We start from the raw sequence: 15,364 nt of genomic DNA, 5'->3' as shown, positions 1-15,364 counted from the left end.
TTCAGAAGATCTGGAATGGCCAGAAATATCACCTGCATTCAAGGTCAGGCAGAGTTTGGAAGAGTGATGTTCATCTCATCCTTTTTCCAGTCCTAGACCCACATTCCAATCTGAAAATGGAAACTTAAAAAGGTTGAGAAACTGGCAGCTTTAGCTCTTTCATGACCCCAATCTTCCACGGCTACTGAGAATTTGACTTCTGAATTGGAAATGCATAATAATCAAGAGATCTTATTGTAACAGGGTTGTGAGGGTTTTTTTTTTTTTTTTAGCAATTCATAATTGTATATTTATTTATGTACCAATAAGGTAAGGATTAATTATCATAAACATTGAGAATGTATTCTCAGTCAAGTTATATATACATTTAAAACTGTTATCAATTAATGAAATTCTTTCACTCAATGTTTACCTACGTGTTAAATACTCAGACACTCTTAACAATGCAAGTTATGTTTTATCTCATTTTCTAGGTGAGAAAACTAGGCTGCAAACCTCTGGCCCAATATCACACAGCCAGGAAGCAGTAAAATCTCATTCTGACCCAAGTGTGTCTGACACCCAAGCCACGTGGTTTCCACCCTAGAAAATGTCCTTCTATTTATTAATGAACTTGCATATTACAGGATATGTTTGTAGCTTGACAAACAATTTAGAATTATATTTTATATAGATTTAAATCATTTCAGCAATACATCACTAACGCAGACATCTCTCGTACAGATCTCCTACCCAATCTGAAGACAATTTAGAGCTGCGAATAAGTCATCTAAGCCACCAAAACGAATGTGACACTTATTTCACACATCACAGCTGGCAGATGACCTTCTATGAGGGTGCACAACTCACTTCTTCAGGGTCTATTTATCCTTGCTTTAGACACCAGGCTCAAAAGGGCGATGATCTGGTTTCCTAACCTTTAACAGAGAAAAAGCATGAGGGGAAGGCAAAAAAGGAGGGTTTCTAGAGACAAAAATCTTGACTTCAGTGAAAAGTCAAAGCTAGCAATTTGGAGCAAAGGGGAAAAGAGAAAAACTACAGTATGTTGTAACACATTGGTGCCCTTCTGTGTAGGGGCAAAAACTACACAGCTCAGAAACCTCTGAGGGCATCAGCCACTGAAGCATAGAATAAAATCATCAACTCACAGGATGACACAGTCATTATGTTGGAGGAAAACAACATTTACTATTCTACCTAAGAAGACATGGGAGAAGGGAAACACACTAATTTATAAAAACTTCTTCCAAAAAATTTTAATGTTTAAAGGAAGAATATTTCCCTTTATTGAAAACCAATCTTTTGAAGAGCTTTTCATTTCTCATGGAGGTTAAAAGCTGTTTGTTTTTACAAATAAACATCTTATTTATTGACAAGGGGAGTGTTGTGAATTTAAAGAGGTTTCCAAGCTTTTCCGGAAGAGGATCTCACTAACTCTGCTTTGCTATTTACCAGCACCTTTCACCTTTCACCACTATTTTAGCATTAGTCTCCACATCCAGTTTTTAATTAAGAGTAGTTCTCTTCCTCTACCTTCCTAATATACAGCCAGTCTTAGACACTCCTTTCAATCTTCTTCCCCCTGAGGTTTTTGAAGTTGCCTCTGCTATTTTCTACCCATGGTTATATCGTGTTTTTCTAGAACCATTGAAGGGCAATGCATTGAGCACCTGGGAGTGATCAGATCCAGGCACAAAAGTGGAACGACTTCATCTCTTTATCCAGGATTCTTCAGCTTCAACCCTACAAGATAGCCCCACTAACAGTGTCTCATCTGTAAAGAGAATGAAGGACCATGTACTGAACGGCTAACCATTGATCTGGCCAAGAAAAACAGCATGTGATATAATTTCAAGACACATTCTGCCCTTTAGTTTCCCCCCAGATAGATAAGGATGAATTATTGCTGGGAACTGTATTTTGCAGCCAACAGATCCAGCCACCAACTAATTTGGGATTAGCCTCTTGAAGTAGCATCTGCCTAGTAGCAAAAGGAGAAAAACAACATTAAAGGGATAAATTAAAATAATTTCCAGAAGTGGTAGACAAAAAAATTCCTTTTAAAAACTTTTGCTTTATAGTAATATGTCTTTAGGGATGTGTAACTGGGGCATAGTTCAAGGGAAAGAGATTAGAGGGAAAAAATTAATGAATGAAATGGCCTGAGGAAGAAAATCGTAAAGCAAGCCAGGAAATGTTTCTCCAGGACAAAATGTATCTCAAACAAAAACTTAGAAAAGCTATTTTAATACATATGGCACAAAAGGGGACACTTCTTTAATTTACAAAGAGCTCTCATAATCTTATGAACTGTAGCTACAACCCAATAGACTACTAGACAAAGGATATGAGCCAGCAACTCACAGACAAAAAATACTTTCAAAAATGCTTAATCTCATTCCTGAGTAAGGAAATAATAATAAGATGCCCTTTTCTTTTTCTTGGCAAATTTTTCAAAGTTTGAAATTACCCAGTGTTGAAGAAGTGATAAAACAAATACACTCACACACTGTTGAGGGGAGTATAAACTGGTACTGACATTCTGGAGTGTAATTAGAAAATATCCATCCAATTTGAAATCTCACATAATGTCCATATAATTCCATAGGCAAGAACTTACTCCACAAAAGTAAATCAAGACATATGTACAAGAATGTCCATTGCAGCACTGCTTATAAGAACAAAAACCAACATAATTGTAATAGGTTAAATTACAGTAATCCAGCCAATGGAAAACTGTAGCATAATGTGGTTAATCTGAATGGACTGAGACAGAAGCTTCTCGAAGATACACTAAATGGAAAAAAGCAAGATACAGACGATATGAATGATGCAATCCCATTTACGGAAGTATGTAAGTTCAAATGTTTTTAACATATATGCTATTACATAGTATTGCTCATTACAAATCAGCCCAAAACTCAGTGGCTTAAAACAATGACTATTCATTACTTCTCACAATTCTGTTGGCTTCCTGGGCAGTTCTTCTGTTGGTATCACCTGGGCTTACTCAGGTGGCTGTAGTCAACTAGGGGGTTGATTGAGACTAGATGGACTCACCTCTCTGAGGCCTCAGCTGGTACAGTTGAAATGACTGGAATGGACCTCAAGGTTCTGCATCTCAGGCATCTTCACATGATGGAGGAAGCACTCTCAGAGCACAAGAATGAAACTGCAGGGCCTCTGTAGGCCAACGCTCAAAGTCAAACAAAGTCACTCCCATAGCATCCTATTGGTCAAAGCTGGTCTCAGGGCCAGTATAGATTCAAGAAGAAGAAAGCAGATTCCACCTCTTGACTGGGAAACCTGGAAAGAATCTGTGGTCATATTTACCCTACCACTCTATATATGTACATACCTAGCAGTTATAGCTATATCCATCTTTAAGTATCTGAAACCTTATTGAAGAAACTATTAAAATAATTCCCTTTGGGGGGGGCTGGTCCCGTGGCCGAGTGGTTAAGTTCACGCGCTCTGCTGCAGGCGGCCCAGTGTTTCGTTGGTTCGAATCCTGGGCGCGGACATGGCACTGCTCATCAAACCACGCTGAGGCAGCATCCCACATGCCACAACTAGAAGGACCCACAACGAAGAATATACAACTATGCACCGGGGGGCTTTGGGGAGAAAAAGGAAAAAATAAAATCTTTTAAAAAATAATAATAATAATAATTCCCTTTGGGGAGAGGAGCTGGCAATGTGAGTGGGGAAGGAAAAGGAAGAAACTTACTTTTCATTTCATGCATTTCTATTTTCAAGACTGGCTTCATGGGCAGGAGACCTGTGCAGTTGCATAGGGTCCCACGCTCAGGAGGGTCCCGTGTACTCAGTTTAATGCTTTTCTGTCACCATCCTGAAATTCTTAATAATTTTATCTTTTAACTCTTGTTTTGTAAGTGGAGCCCAATGGGACAGTGGAGCATGCATGTGAGCAAAGGAGATAGTGCAATATGCACGTTTACTGTTCCTTGACACCCATTCACACAGAGCATTCACAACACTTCCAAAGGACAGGATCCTGGAGGACTCAGGGTGCATGGGAGCTCAGCATGACTCAAAGCAAGTACAAAGTAAGCGTGTTACACCTTCCCATGAGTAAATCCTGGTGCTGACAGCCTCAGGGTCCCCATTTTCTGTTCTAACCAGAACTTGCTCTGAACACAGGGAGAGTGCAATGGTACTGACAAAGGAGCTAGAGTTCATATCCTTTCTTATCCATGTTACTTCCCTATATTAGCCAATCACCCACACTGAAAATAATGACATAAAGAGAAAGGACAGCCAGGACAACCCATGATCCTTTTCCTCTCCTTACTCATCTGTAAGCTGAAGATAGAGACTGTCCTTCCTTACTAACCTGTAAGCTGAAGATACAGAGTGTGGGTAAAAGGTGTGTGCATTAAGAACTGAAATGAAGACAGTGGAATTAGTTTTCTGCATGGTTTCTACTGTTCTGGTAAGAATGAAACACATACGAATGCATGAGCTCGGAAATACGAATTATGTAATTTTGGTGATTCCACATACAAGTTAAATGTTCTTCTTTTTGCATTTAAAACTGGCATTGCACCATAGAAAAATAAATAGTAAATTTACGCTAATAATTAAAATTTTTTTTTTACTTAGAACAACAATAAACAGCAAATAAGAAATATCATGAGTTGAGATAGAGAAGGCAAAAGAAGGAAAAAGCTTTATATTTTAGTACTGTTAATGATATTCTTTTCCCTGGGGAAAACAAGGGACTTTACATTTTTATTTTGCACTGGGCCCCACAAATTATGTAGTCAACCTAGTCTGTCCTGTTTGGATTTGCATATATGTACGTTCTACTATATTTAAAAACTAGGTTTCTTCACCACATCCCTCTCATTTTTTTAGTTGTTTTATGAACTTTATGCTACCCCTTCCCTCGAATCATCACAGATCTGTTAAAAAAATAATAATGATAAGATCCAGGGAACTAGCAGCTGAAAGAAGACAGGTACCCAAATGAAGAAACAATTTAACTAAACAAAGGCAACATTTCACATTATTATTCCTGCTCTCTTTTTCTTCTGTGGGCAAGCATTCTCCTTGATTTATAGCACTGGAACCATAGTCAGCACAATGAAATTAAGCAAGAACAATATGTCAGATTAAAAGACCCAAACCCAATTTTATGAACTCAATTCATGACAGCTGCACTGTCAACATAAATATTTATTCTCTCCAGGGCCATGGATGCAAGGTCATCTGCACCACAAGGGCTGCTCGCCTTAACTGGTACATATACCTCAACTCAGGAAACGTAGAAGCTATGTAGAGGTTATTTACAGGGATAATGTCTTAGAAGATTAATGCCAAAAGACTTTCCCATGTTTTATTTACTAGCAGGGTATCAACGTGTATTCCATAGCTGCAATGACTAAACATCTCTGTTAACATTGCAAGAGGTGTTATTTTTATATTTACCTCTTATACTTTTAATATTACTAACCATGTATATTACTTTGAATGTTCAACAAATTGATTAGTTCTTAATAATAAAAATTAAAATTATACTACACAGATTACTACATGTCTGGTTAGAATTTTCTATTTGAATCATAGGCACATTTTGCAATAATGTTCCACAATTTAAACATCAGATGATCCTGACAGGAGATTCAAGTTACTGAAATTCAGTGAGACAGCAAAGCAAAAGGAGAAAAGTAAACGAAAACCCTGGTAGGTGTATTAGCGTCAATTTGTGTTTAGATTGTGATTCCAACTGTCTTGATACTTTTAGAAATTTTTAAACTTTTTTTTTTCTTTCTTTCTCAAGAGGTTGAGAAGAGGAGTCAAATATCAGCTTTGGAAGCCTTGCCCAATAACCAATCAAAGAGAATATTCTGCAGAAAATATTCTACAGAAGAAGCCAATAACAGCAGTTGCTTCTGGAGAAGGCGGCTGATGGTTGGGGGCAAGAGTGAGAGAAAAATATACTTTTCATTATACATACCATGTTGTACTTTTAAAATTTTTTACCAAATGAACGCATTACTTAGTCTCAATAAATTAAATTTCTTTAAAATAAAAAAACAAAGACAATTCTTGCTTTGCGTGATAGGCCATGCAATAGCTAATTTTTTTTCTTTAAAGATCGGCACCTGAGCCAACATCTATTGCCAATCTTTTTTTTCCCCCTTCTTCTTCCCCACAAAGTCCCCTGGCACATAGTTGTATATTGTAGTTGTGGTCCTTCTGGTTGTGCTGTGTGGGATGCCACCTCAGCATGGTCTGATGAGTGGTGCCATGTCCGCATTCAGAATCCAAACTGGCGAAACCCTGGGCCACTGAAGCATAGCATGCAAACTTAACCACCCGGCCACGGGGATGGCCCCTGTAGCTAATTTTTAAAAGTACCATCATCTGAAGTTGTCTAGTTAGTTTATGGGCATTATTAAATGTGGATGCTTTTTCCAGGGAGGTATGGAGCTGGGAAAACAAAACCACACTTCCACGAAAACTTATTGTTAAAGTTCAATCATTTTGGAACTAGATACAAAATACTCAAATGTGCTCTATTTAGGGAGGCAATACACCCATAAATTAGAAATACTTAATTAATTTATTTATTTTCTGAGGAAGATTAGCCCTGAACTAACATCTGTGCCAATTTCCTCCACTTTCTATGTGGGTCACTGCCACAGCATGGCTGACAAGTCGTGTCGGTCTGCACCCGAGATCCGAACCCATAAACCCAGCTCCTGAAGCAGAGCAAAGTGAACTTAACCACTATGTCCCACGGGGCCAGCCCTCAGAAATACTTATTTTAAAACAGGCTTTGGTAGAATCTCAATGCAAACCATTTCTGTTTTGAGCCTAGAACTTAGCATTTTTTCTAATGATTTCTTTTTCTCTACAAAAAGAGTTTCTGGATATCACCATGAAAGCCTTAAAGCCACGATGAAAATTATTTTTCTGTCTCCATTCTCACCATCATAACTTCTGTAAAGATAGGTTAAATTGAGAGCAAATGTTCAGTGCTCTCCCTCATAGAGGGAGAAATGTATAATCTGGTTTGTATGCTTTTGATTCTATGGAAAATGGTCCTTAATCTTTTGAGGGGATAACAGACCTCTTTCAGATTAGGATGAAAGCTACAGACCCGCTTTTCAGAAAAAGGCACACACATATTTAAAAAATGGAGGTTTTTGGGTTTGTCAGTAGCTGATCCATGAACTCCCCAGGGCTCACAAATCCTGGGTTAGAAGCACCCGTTGTGGACCATTCTTCTTCTCTGACACTCTACACACAGAGCTGTCTGCCAATGGACTAAATAAGCTATTCTACTATTACAGGGCAAAATGCTAACATTTGGGTCTAATCCTAAATTTTTCCTAAGCAAAAAAAAGTTCTTTTTATTCCAGAATTTCCTATAACTGAATTCTGGCTACTTAAACTATATTCTTGAGACTAAGCTGGTAATAACTTACTACTAAAGAATTCATAGTATATGTAAAAAGACGAGAATGACTTCTGGCACTCAGTTGGTGGTCAAGAAAACTCATCTTTTATCGTTAGTAATTATTCACATACAGAGACCCACCATGTAAACGTAAAATCCAAATGACCATGATGATTTTCATCAGGTCTGGCCTTTAGACAGATCATGCCACAGATCCCTCATATGGGATGCTCCAAGGGGCTTACCTTCCTTCTGCAGGAGATCGGAGGAGACTCCCCCAAGTCCTAGGGGAACACAGAGATGAATGAGAGTGACCCAAGGGCCCAGGTCTGATGGCCACTAGGAACACTTACTGCAGCAGGACCGGCAGAGCCCCCACTGAAAGCCCCACGTGATAAAGACCTGCAGGCCTCCAAATCTGGGAGAAACCAAACGGATGCCCCCAGCATGTCTATACATCCTTCGTTCCCTCTGGGTCATTTCTGAAGCAACATTTGGCCTCTGGTTCCAGGCTCCCTCAGCCCCAAAACCTCTTAGCTTCCAGGTTCTTGGTCTGTTTGGAGGAACAGCAGTGCTCTGGGCCTTCATATCCCGAATCTTAGCAATCCCAGATGTCGGCCTTCCTGGTCCCCATCCCCTGATCTGACCTCAACCTGTCTTTCTTAAAGTCATTTTCTTTTCAATCATCTGGATGCTTATCTCCTCAGGAGGAAACTCAGCCTTTCATTCACAGACAAATCTGATTTAAAAAATAAAATGCCAAGAGGTGGCATCGATGTGAACGGGCCATCAGCATCCCTTCCTGATATTATTTACCTGATCTGGAGGAGACAGTCTGGGAGACATTGGAGGAGACAGCATTTGCCTGGACCTTGGGACAGGCAGAGAAGAGAGGAGTGGAGGCAAAGGGATCATACAGCAAAGACACCGGGAAGGCACAGGCAGGAGCAGTAGTCAGCAAGCCCCAGGCTTGGGTCTGCTAGGGGATGTTTCACTGGGGTTTTGACCTTCAGTTCTCTCGATTACCACTTCTGGGCTTGTTAGGTGTTTTTGGACCAGGGAGCACGCAAGCACCAAGCTAGTCTCTGGAAGAGCTGAGTGAGGGTTTCAGGGAGGGGAAAAAAGGAGATAAAAACCCTGTTCTGTTCTCAAGAAAGTCCAGAGACTCTGATGAACTCTTCTCTCCATGAAGAACCTGAGGATGAGAGACGCTTGCCCTTGCCCTAGGAAGGCTGCTAGGACCAACCCCCCGCCCCCCGCCTCCGTCCAACAGAACACAGATATGTTCCATCAGTAGCTCTTGTATCCTTTGCCAGTGTCTGGTGGCATCTTTCTGTCACAGTCTTGTCAGCCTAATGATGACAATACACAGAAAAGGGACCCTCTCTGGAAACTGTTTTGACTCTCCCTGGCAGGTGCTCTCTCCTTCTCCCACTTCCAGCCCCTGTGTGCACCTCTGCTGTAGCTCGTATCATACTTTAAAATTTATTCTCATATATTTATCTTCATTAGACTGTGAGTTCCTTGAGGGCCACACACTGTCATGTCTGTGTCCCCAGTGCCTAGGATAGCACCTGGCATTAGTGGATGTTCAACTCATGCCATCGGATATGATTTAGGCTGATAAAAATATTTGTATAAATTAATAGAGGCAATATGACTGGGAAAAGACGTAGGGCCAAATTTAGAAAACTTCGAATGCCAAGGTAATGGTTTGCACGTTATCCCTGGACAGTGAGAGCAGCACCAGGTGTCTGAGCAGGCGCGTGTGCGTCTGAACTCCTGCTCCATCCATGTATCCATCCATCACCACCTCCCATAGCATTTACTGGGTGCTTCCTTAGGGCTGACGGATTGACTGCATTGTATCATTCTTCCTCCTGGACATTTGTGATAGGATTATTGTTACCCCCATTTTACAAATGAGGAAAGAGGTTAGGGACATGATGTAACTTGCCTGAGGATGGAGAGCTGGTCAGAAGCAGGGCCAGGACTGTCATTGTGATCTGGCTGATGCCAGTCCATGGTCTTTAAACACTATACTGCCTCCCTTACACTGGCTAGACTTGAGGAGAGAGAAGGGAGGTAACAGCGATGACAGATCAGAATTGGAAAGGAAAAGATAAATATACAATTGCTTATAAAGGGAGATTGGCTAGGACAAGGAGGAGCAGGGGGGAAAAGTTAACCTGAAATATTGAAGGATAAAGTGTTGTGATATCCACAATAGGCTTTCAGATGGTTCAGTAAAACAAACAAATATATAAATATATATATATACACACACATAAATATAAATTTAAAAATAAACATATATTAAAGAGAGAAAGAAAGAAATCTTTTTTCAATTTTTCTCAATGATTAAAAGTTTGAATAAAAAGCTAGGAGGGAAAAAAGATTAGTCTGACATTTCAGACCTAAGCAAAGTCTGGAGAAGGGGCTAGGATGAGGAAGAAAAAAATATAAAGCAACAAGCAAAAAGCAAGAAAGAATTTCAGGAAGATGAATTGCCAATGTGCTAAAACTTCTCTAAAAATTTATTAATAACACCAGGACTCAGCTGTTTAGATTATGCACATGTTTGCAAATTTTACTATCAGGAATTCACATAAGGATTTTAATTTCTTAATTTTCTTGTCTTAAATTATTACCTTGTTAAATACGCTATCTGCCATACATGACGAAACCTTTTGGTAATTAAGGAAAGAAATGTCGACGGAGGCAGTGTGATCAGCAGTACAGTTTTCAGAGAACTAGAACACTACCATTTTTAAAGCTTTTTAAAAATTGTCTAACTTTTTTGATAAGCAAATACTTTTTACAGTGTCATTCACAAAACTGTGTATGTTCCGGAGCAGGTGTCTCTCTTATTGAATGCAATATCTGATCATTTTACTACGTTTTCCCTTTTTCAAGTTCTGTTATGCTTTTAACAGGGATTATATATAATGAAAGTTATTATAGAGTTTTTTTTCCTTTTTCAGAATATTTGTACTAGACAATTCAATGAACTTTAAACAAAGAGAAGCATGGGCAAAAATGTCCTCCAAACAAACAAACTAAAACCCACAACAAACAGCAAAGGCCTAAACATGAAAAACTGTTTTCATTAACACTTATTGCTAAGAGCTTCTATGCTTTCCCCAGAGCTATTAAAAAGGTAGATGCAATTTTGTACAATGAAAAAGAGAAAACAGTTATGGATGCACAAAAAAGAGGACTCAGTTCACTAACTTCAGAAGATATCCCAATTCTGCTCATGTTTCATTCAGACTCAACATTTAGAACAATGTTGGGGTGCTGGGGCAAGTGGGAACAAAGAGTAGAGGGTCCCACCATCAAATCACTGGGATCTTGACAAAACTCAAGAAGGGAGAGTAGTAGAAGGGACCTAGATCATGGTACAAATATACAGAAAAGAAATCTTAAGAAAATTTTACTACAAATGCTAAAATAAGGTCCACATAGAAGCTACAGGAAACAATTGGAGGCAATACATGAGTTGATAAGAGCATTTAAACATTTTCTGAAGTAAAAGAAGCAATAAAAAGAGTTATTAAGACTCATTCATTTCATGCAGATAGCACCATTGACCAAAATACATTATATCATCTTATTTTTCAAATAAGTTGCAAATGAAAGAAAGATAACATTTTTATAAAGCAAACTTTAAAAAATTTTAAATCACAAAATAGCCAGATTTATGGTGGATTTAATGGATTTAGAATTTACATACATTCAATATTATGAAAAATGAACAGTAAACAGACCAAGATAAAATATTTGCAGGAATTATAACAATCATCCGGAATTACCATGTCTTGATCAAATAAAGCATTCATATAAATTCATAAATAAATGCCAATGTATGTATAAGTAACATGTCCCGAAAGAGAAAATACAATCAGTAAAGAAATAGATGAGAAAATCTCAACCATTTCAGAAGTAATCAAAGAAATACAGTGACAATAACAACACCTAATATAATGGAAAAAATATATATAATGGTCATGCTGGCCAAGACTGAATGTGACAGGCATGCTCAAATACTCTTGGTGGCAGAATAAAAGCTATTGAAAACAAAAGCAATCATATTTCTTGAGCCATAAAAATTTTCATATCTTTCAATTTAGTATTTCTTTTTCTGAGATTTATCTTATAGAAGTTGTTCTCAAAGTATAGTCCAGGGACAGGTGGGGGATCTCAACATTCTCGGGGGTCCATGAGTTCAAAACACTTTTCATAATAATACTAAGATATTATTTGCCTTTGTCACTCTCATTCTCTCAAAAAGGTACAGTGGAACTTTCCAGGAGCTACATGATGTGTGATGACACCATTGTTTTGACAACTAAGAGAATGACTGCCTGTAGGATGGTGGAATTTGGGGGTGATTTTGCACCTTATTCTCAGACTTTGAATAACCAGACTACATAGGCAACTTCTAATCATAAAGCCTTGGATAAACCCCACTCACCCTATCTCTAAAGTGCTGATTGCCATTATCACTTAAATGTGGCAGAAACCTCAATTTGGAAGTAGAATGTCTATATGAGAGAAGGAATAATTACACTAGGAAATTTAACACAGACTAGTAAAGAACAAACATATTATTCAACCATAGAGCCTTAGCACGGGGCAAAGATGCTGGCCAGGTACAAATGCAAAAGTATCAAGAACAAAAGGGCACAGTGGACCACAAAGCCCAGCGCTGGAAGACAGGAGTTCTCAGCCCTGGTTGCCCAGTAGATCCACCTGCGGAGCTTTAGGAAGCTACTGATGCCTAGGCCCCATCTTCTAGAGATTCTGGGTTCATTGGTCTAGACGGGGCCAACACAGTATTTTTTAAATAGCTCCCCAGGTAATTCTAATGTGGAACTAGTTTTAAGAACTACAACTATAAAGAAACCAAGAAGTTCTCCTTGCTTTTCTGATAATACATTTTGACACAATATTAACTGTTGCCTATACTTTATCTTTTCCATTCACATAATTTGTGGCTCTGCCTCCTTGAATTTGCAAACCAAAAGCAAAGGAGGGGCACTAAATTTTTCAACTCATAAGGCACCTAAGTAATCGATCCACATTAACTTGGACCACTGCTGTCAGCAAGGCATGATTTAAGTAAAGCTATCTTTATTTTACAAATAGGTGGCCCAAGAAGCTAGAGAGCTTTCCAGAAAGTCATCCAGCAAAGCTGGGTTCAACCAGGAATAGATCAGAATTTCAGGCCAGACCACTTGACCACATCAATAGCCTTTAGAAAGTCTGTCTTGCATTTATCGGTCTGGGCCAGCCAGCTCAAAACACTGGGGTCAGTGAGAGCAATCATGGGCAAGACTACGGAATTTGGTGTGGCCGACTGTTGACAGGATTTCCTGCTGCTCCTTCCTCGGTGTCAGACACCCTGGCCCAGTGACTGTGCCCTAACCACTCCACAGCAGCCTGGAGATTACGCAGGAGAGGATTTGGCCCGAAAAGAACAGGCAAGTCTCATGACCACAGGGCTTCCTACACATAAAGAGCTTAACAATATCCCCCATCCATACCACGAGTTCCTTCTCAAAGTCTCAAGTTGTTCAAGTTTTCCCGACCAGAACTGCCTTTGCCCAGGGGACCCATTAAACCTCAGAGCGGATTTCTCCAGATGATGACTGACCAACAAACAAAACACAAAGCCAGGCATTGGGAAATACACCACATGACATCCTCAGAGGGCAGGCAGACCCCTAACCAAGCCCACCCCAGGGCCCAGTACAGGGGGAGAAGGCAGAATGCAGTGCAATAGGCACGAAGAAGCTCTTCCTCTTCTGTGTGGTCAGTCCCTTGGGACAAGGCTGCTTCAAACACTGTAATTTGGTTAAGTGACCCCAATTCTTTCGGGATACTGAAAAACAGCCTTCTTACCCACATAGAAATTCAGAACCAGACCTCTTTGTCTTTGGACGAAATGATACCCTGGGTGGAAGTGAATCTCTCTGCCCTGCCCCATATATCCCTCAGCACACGGTGTCTTTCCCATAGCACTTTTCAGGTTGTGTTAGATCAGGGTGATGTGTGTTTATGCTTGTCTGTCTTCACTAGACTGTAAACCAGAAAGACAGACATGGTGCCTTTTGCACCTCCACGTGGTGGGAACCAAGCATGTTTGTTGAATAAGACAGAAGCTTCTTAGAGATGAAATTTTCGAAGCAGCATCAATTAACAGCAAATTGAGCAGCTCTTTAGCAGGCACACAGTGAAGAGGCCACCGTAGGATAAAAGTGCAGGGGGGAGGGAAGCGGAGAGGTGTCAACGGCATGCTGGCAAATGCACGGCCATGGCAGGAATTTCAAAAGCTCTGCTAACAGCAACTCCTAAAACACCAGAGCATCCACTGCACACTCCTGGAATGAGCACCCAAAGGAGCACCAGCTAAGAAGGAACGCCTACGGCTTACAGCACCCTGCCAGCAGGCCTTTCCACAGCATCTGGGCATTTCTGGCAACTGTGAGCCAAGCCTTGATCTGTTCAGACCCCCTGATCATCTTCTGAGAAATAGTGAGCTCATAGCTGGAGGAGCTGGTCAGACTTCAAGTCATCAATAATGGAACAGAATTCCCATAAACACTAAGGACTTCATATAGTCTGAGAGCTGCAGGCAAGACATGCCTGGACGCCACCGGGCGTCCAGCTGGTGAAATACCATCACTCTCAACCTGTTTCCTTGCCCAAGCTTCATTTTTAAGATATGCCATTCAAGTACATCACCAGACAAATACATATATTTAATATTAATGTGATAAATGTAACTCTGCCTCATTATGAACAACTATTTTTGTTTATCTTCCAGAAACATATTTAAGATCATCAGGCTAAACAAACATATCCTTCACAATCACAAAAAGATGAGCCACCTCTCCTACCCTACACACACACACACCACAAATAAAGCTGAAATCAAATTACGACAGTGCCATGGTACATATTTAGGTCTGGTGGAACATAATTAGCAAAGCCAGAGATGTTTTAGAGTATAATTCCTCAAACCAAAATGAAAACTATGACAGGTAATATTTCTGCACAAAAGAATAAAACAAGATCTGTTCTGACCTGGTAGGGCATGCGTCCTTGTTTTTCTCTTTCTCAAAGTTTTCAGACATCCAATGAATATCTGTCCTTTATGTGGACAGCAAAATGCAGCCTCATCGCCAGTTAATTCCCAGTCCGCATCTGCCACTTAAGAAGATCTCAGTCCATCGAGAGAAAACGGGTGCTGGTGTTTCTCCAGAAAAGCCCAGGCAGCCAAAGGCAATAGGAAAGGACTTCCTATCTATCTTTTAACTTTAGCTATGTCCTCATACTTCACTCCCTTCCTTTCTGGATTTGAATCATTTCACAACTCCATGGAAAAGCTTGAGGACAGAGGAGTGAGACTCTGGCACAGACATAAGGTCCAAGTCATCAGAGCAGGCTTCCGCTTGGTTTAAAAGAATCAGAACTGTGAGGAGAGAGGCGCGAGAACCAGCCAACAGGATGTGTGTGGCTGGAGTTCCTGGCATGAAGTCTTGGCTTTCATGTTTATTTTTGGATGTATTTTTCTTAGCCCTTTGATGCAAATTTCTGGCCTGGGAAGTAACCCTACAGTACGAGCTCCACAGTTGCCAAAAGTGAGTACAGGCTTCTGACTTGGGAGAAAGCAGGTCCCCGGGCTTTTAGGCTGCAGTGAACCCTCAGAGGAGGGTGCAGGTCACGGGGCAATAGCAGGCAGGCAAGGGGCCGCCTGTCTGAGGGTGGGTCATGCAGTCTTACCTCGATATCCAGGGCCACTAAACATTCACCTGAAATACCGGCCCGCCTGGAAAGCCTCCCATTAACGCAAAAGTGAAACAACCTGACATTGTTTGCATGCTAAATAAAGTAATAAAACCCTGCCAAGGGACTTCCGAGATT

General features: G+C 40.2%; 1 protein-coding gene across 4 annotated transcripts in view; it reads right to left on the bottom strand.

The window, feature by feature from the left end:
• The window catches only part of RAPGEF4 (Rap guanine nucleotide exchange factor 4), a 296,243-nt gene that overhangs the window by 207,792 nt on the left and 73,087 nt on the right, over positions 1-15,364 (bottom strand). The window contains exon 1 of one of the 4 annotated variants that reach the window (XM_046658765.1): positions 14,525-14,852. The exons of the other annotated variants lie outside the window; for them this stretch is intronic. Within the exon in view, the coding sequence (XP_046514721.1) occupies positions 14,525-14,536 (12 nt within the window). The 5' untranslated portion in view covers positions 14,537-14,852. Of the gene's footprint in view, positions 1-14,524; positions 14,853-15,364 lie in introns of those variants that run through there. 4 annotated transcript variants of the gene reach the window in all.

Source organism: Equus quagga, chromosome 4 (genome assembly GCF_021613505.1).
Source record: "Equus quagga isolate Etosha38 chromosome 4, UCLA_HA_Equagga_1.0, whole genome shotgun sequence".
Taxonomy (NCBI): Eukaryota; Metazoa; Chordata; class Mammalia; order Perissodactyla; family Equidae; genus Equus; species Equus quagga.
Note: the sequence above shows the minus strand (reverse complement) of the source record. Positions and strands in the feature narration are given on the sequence as shown.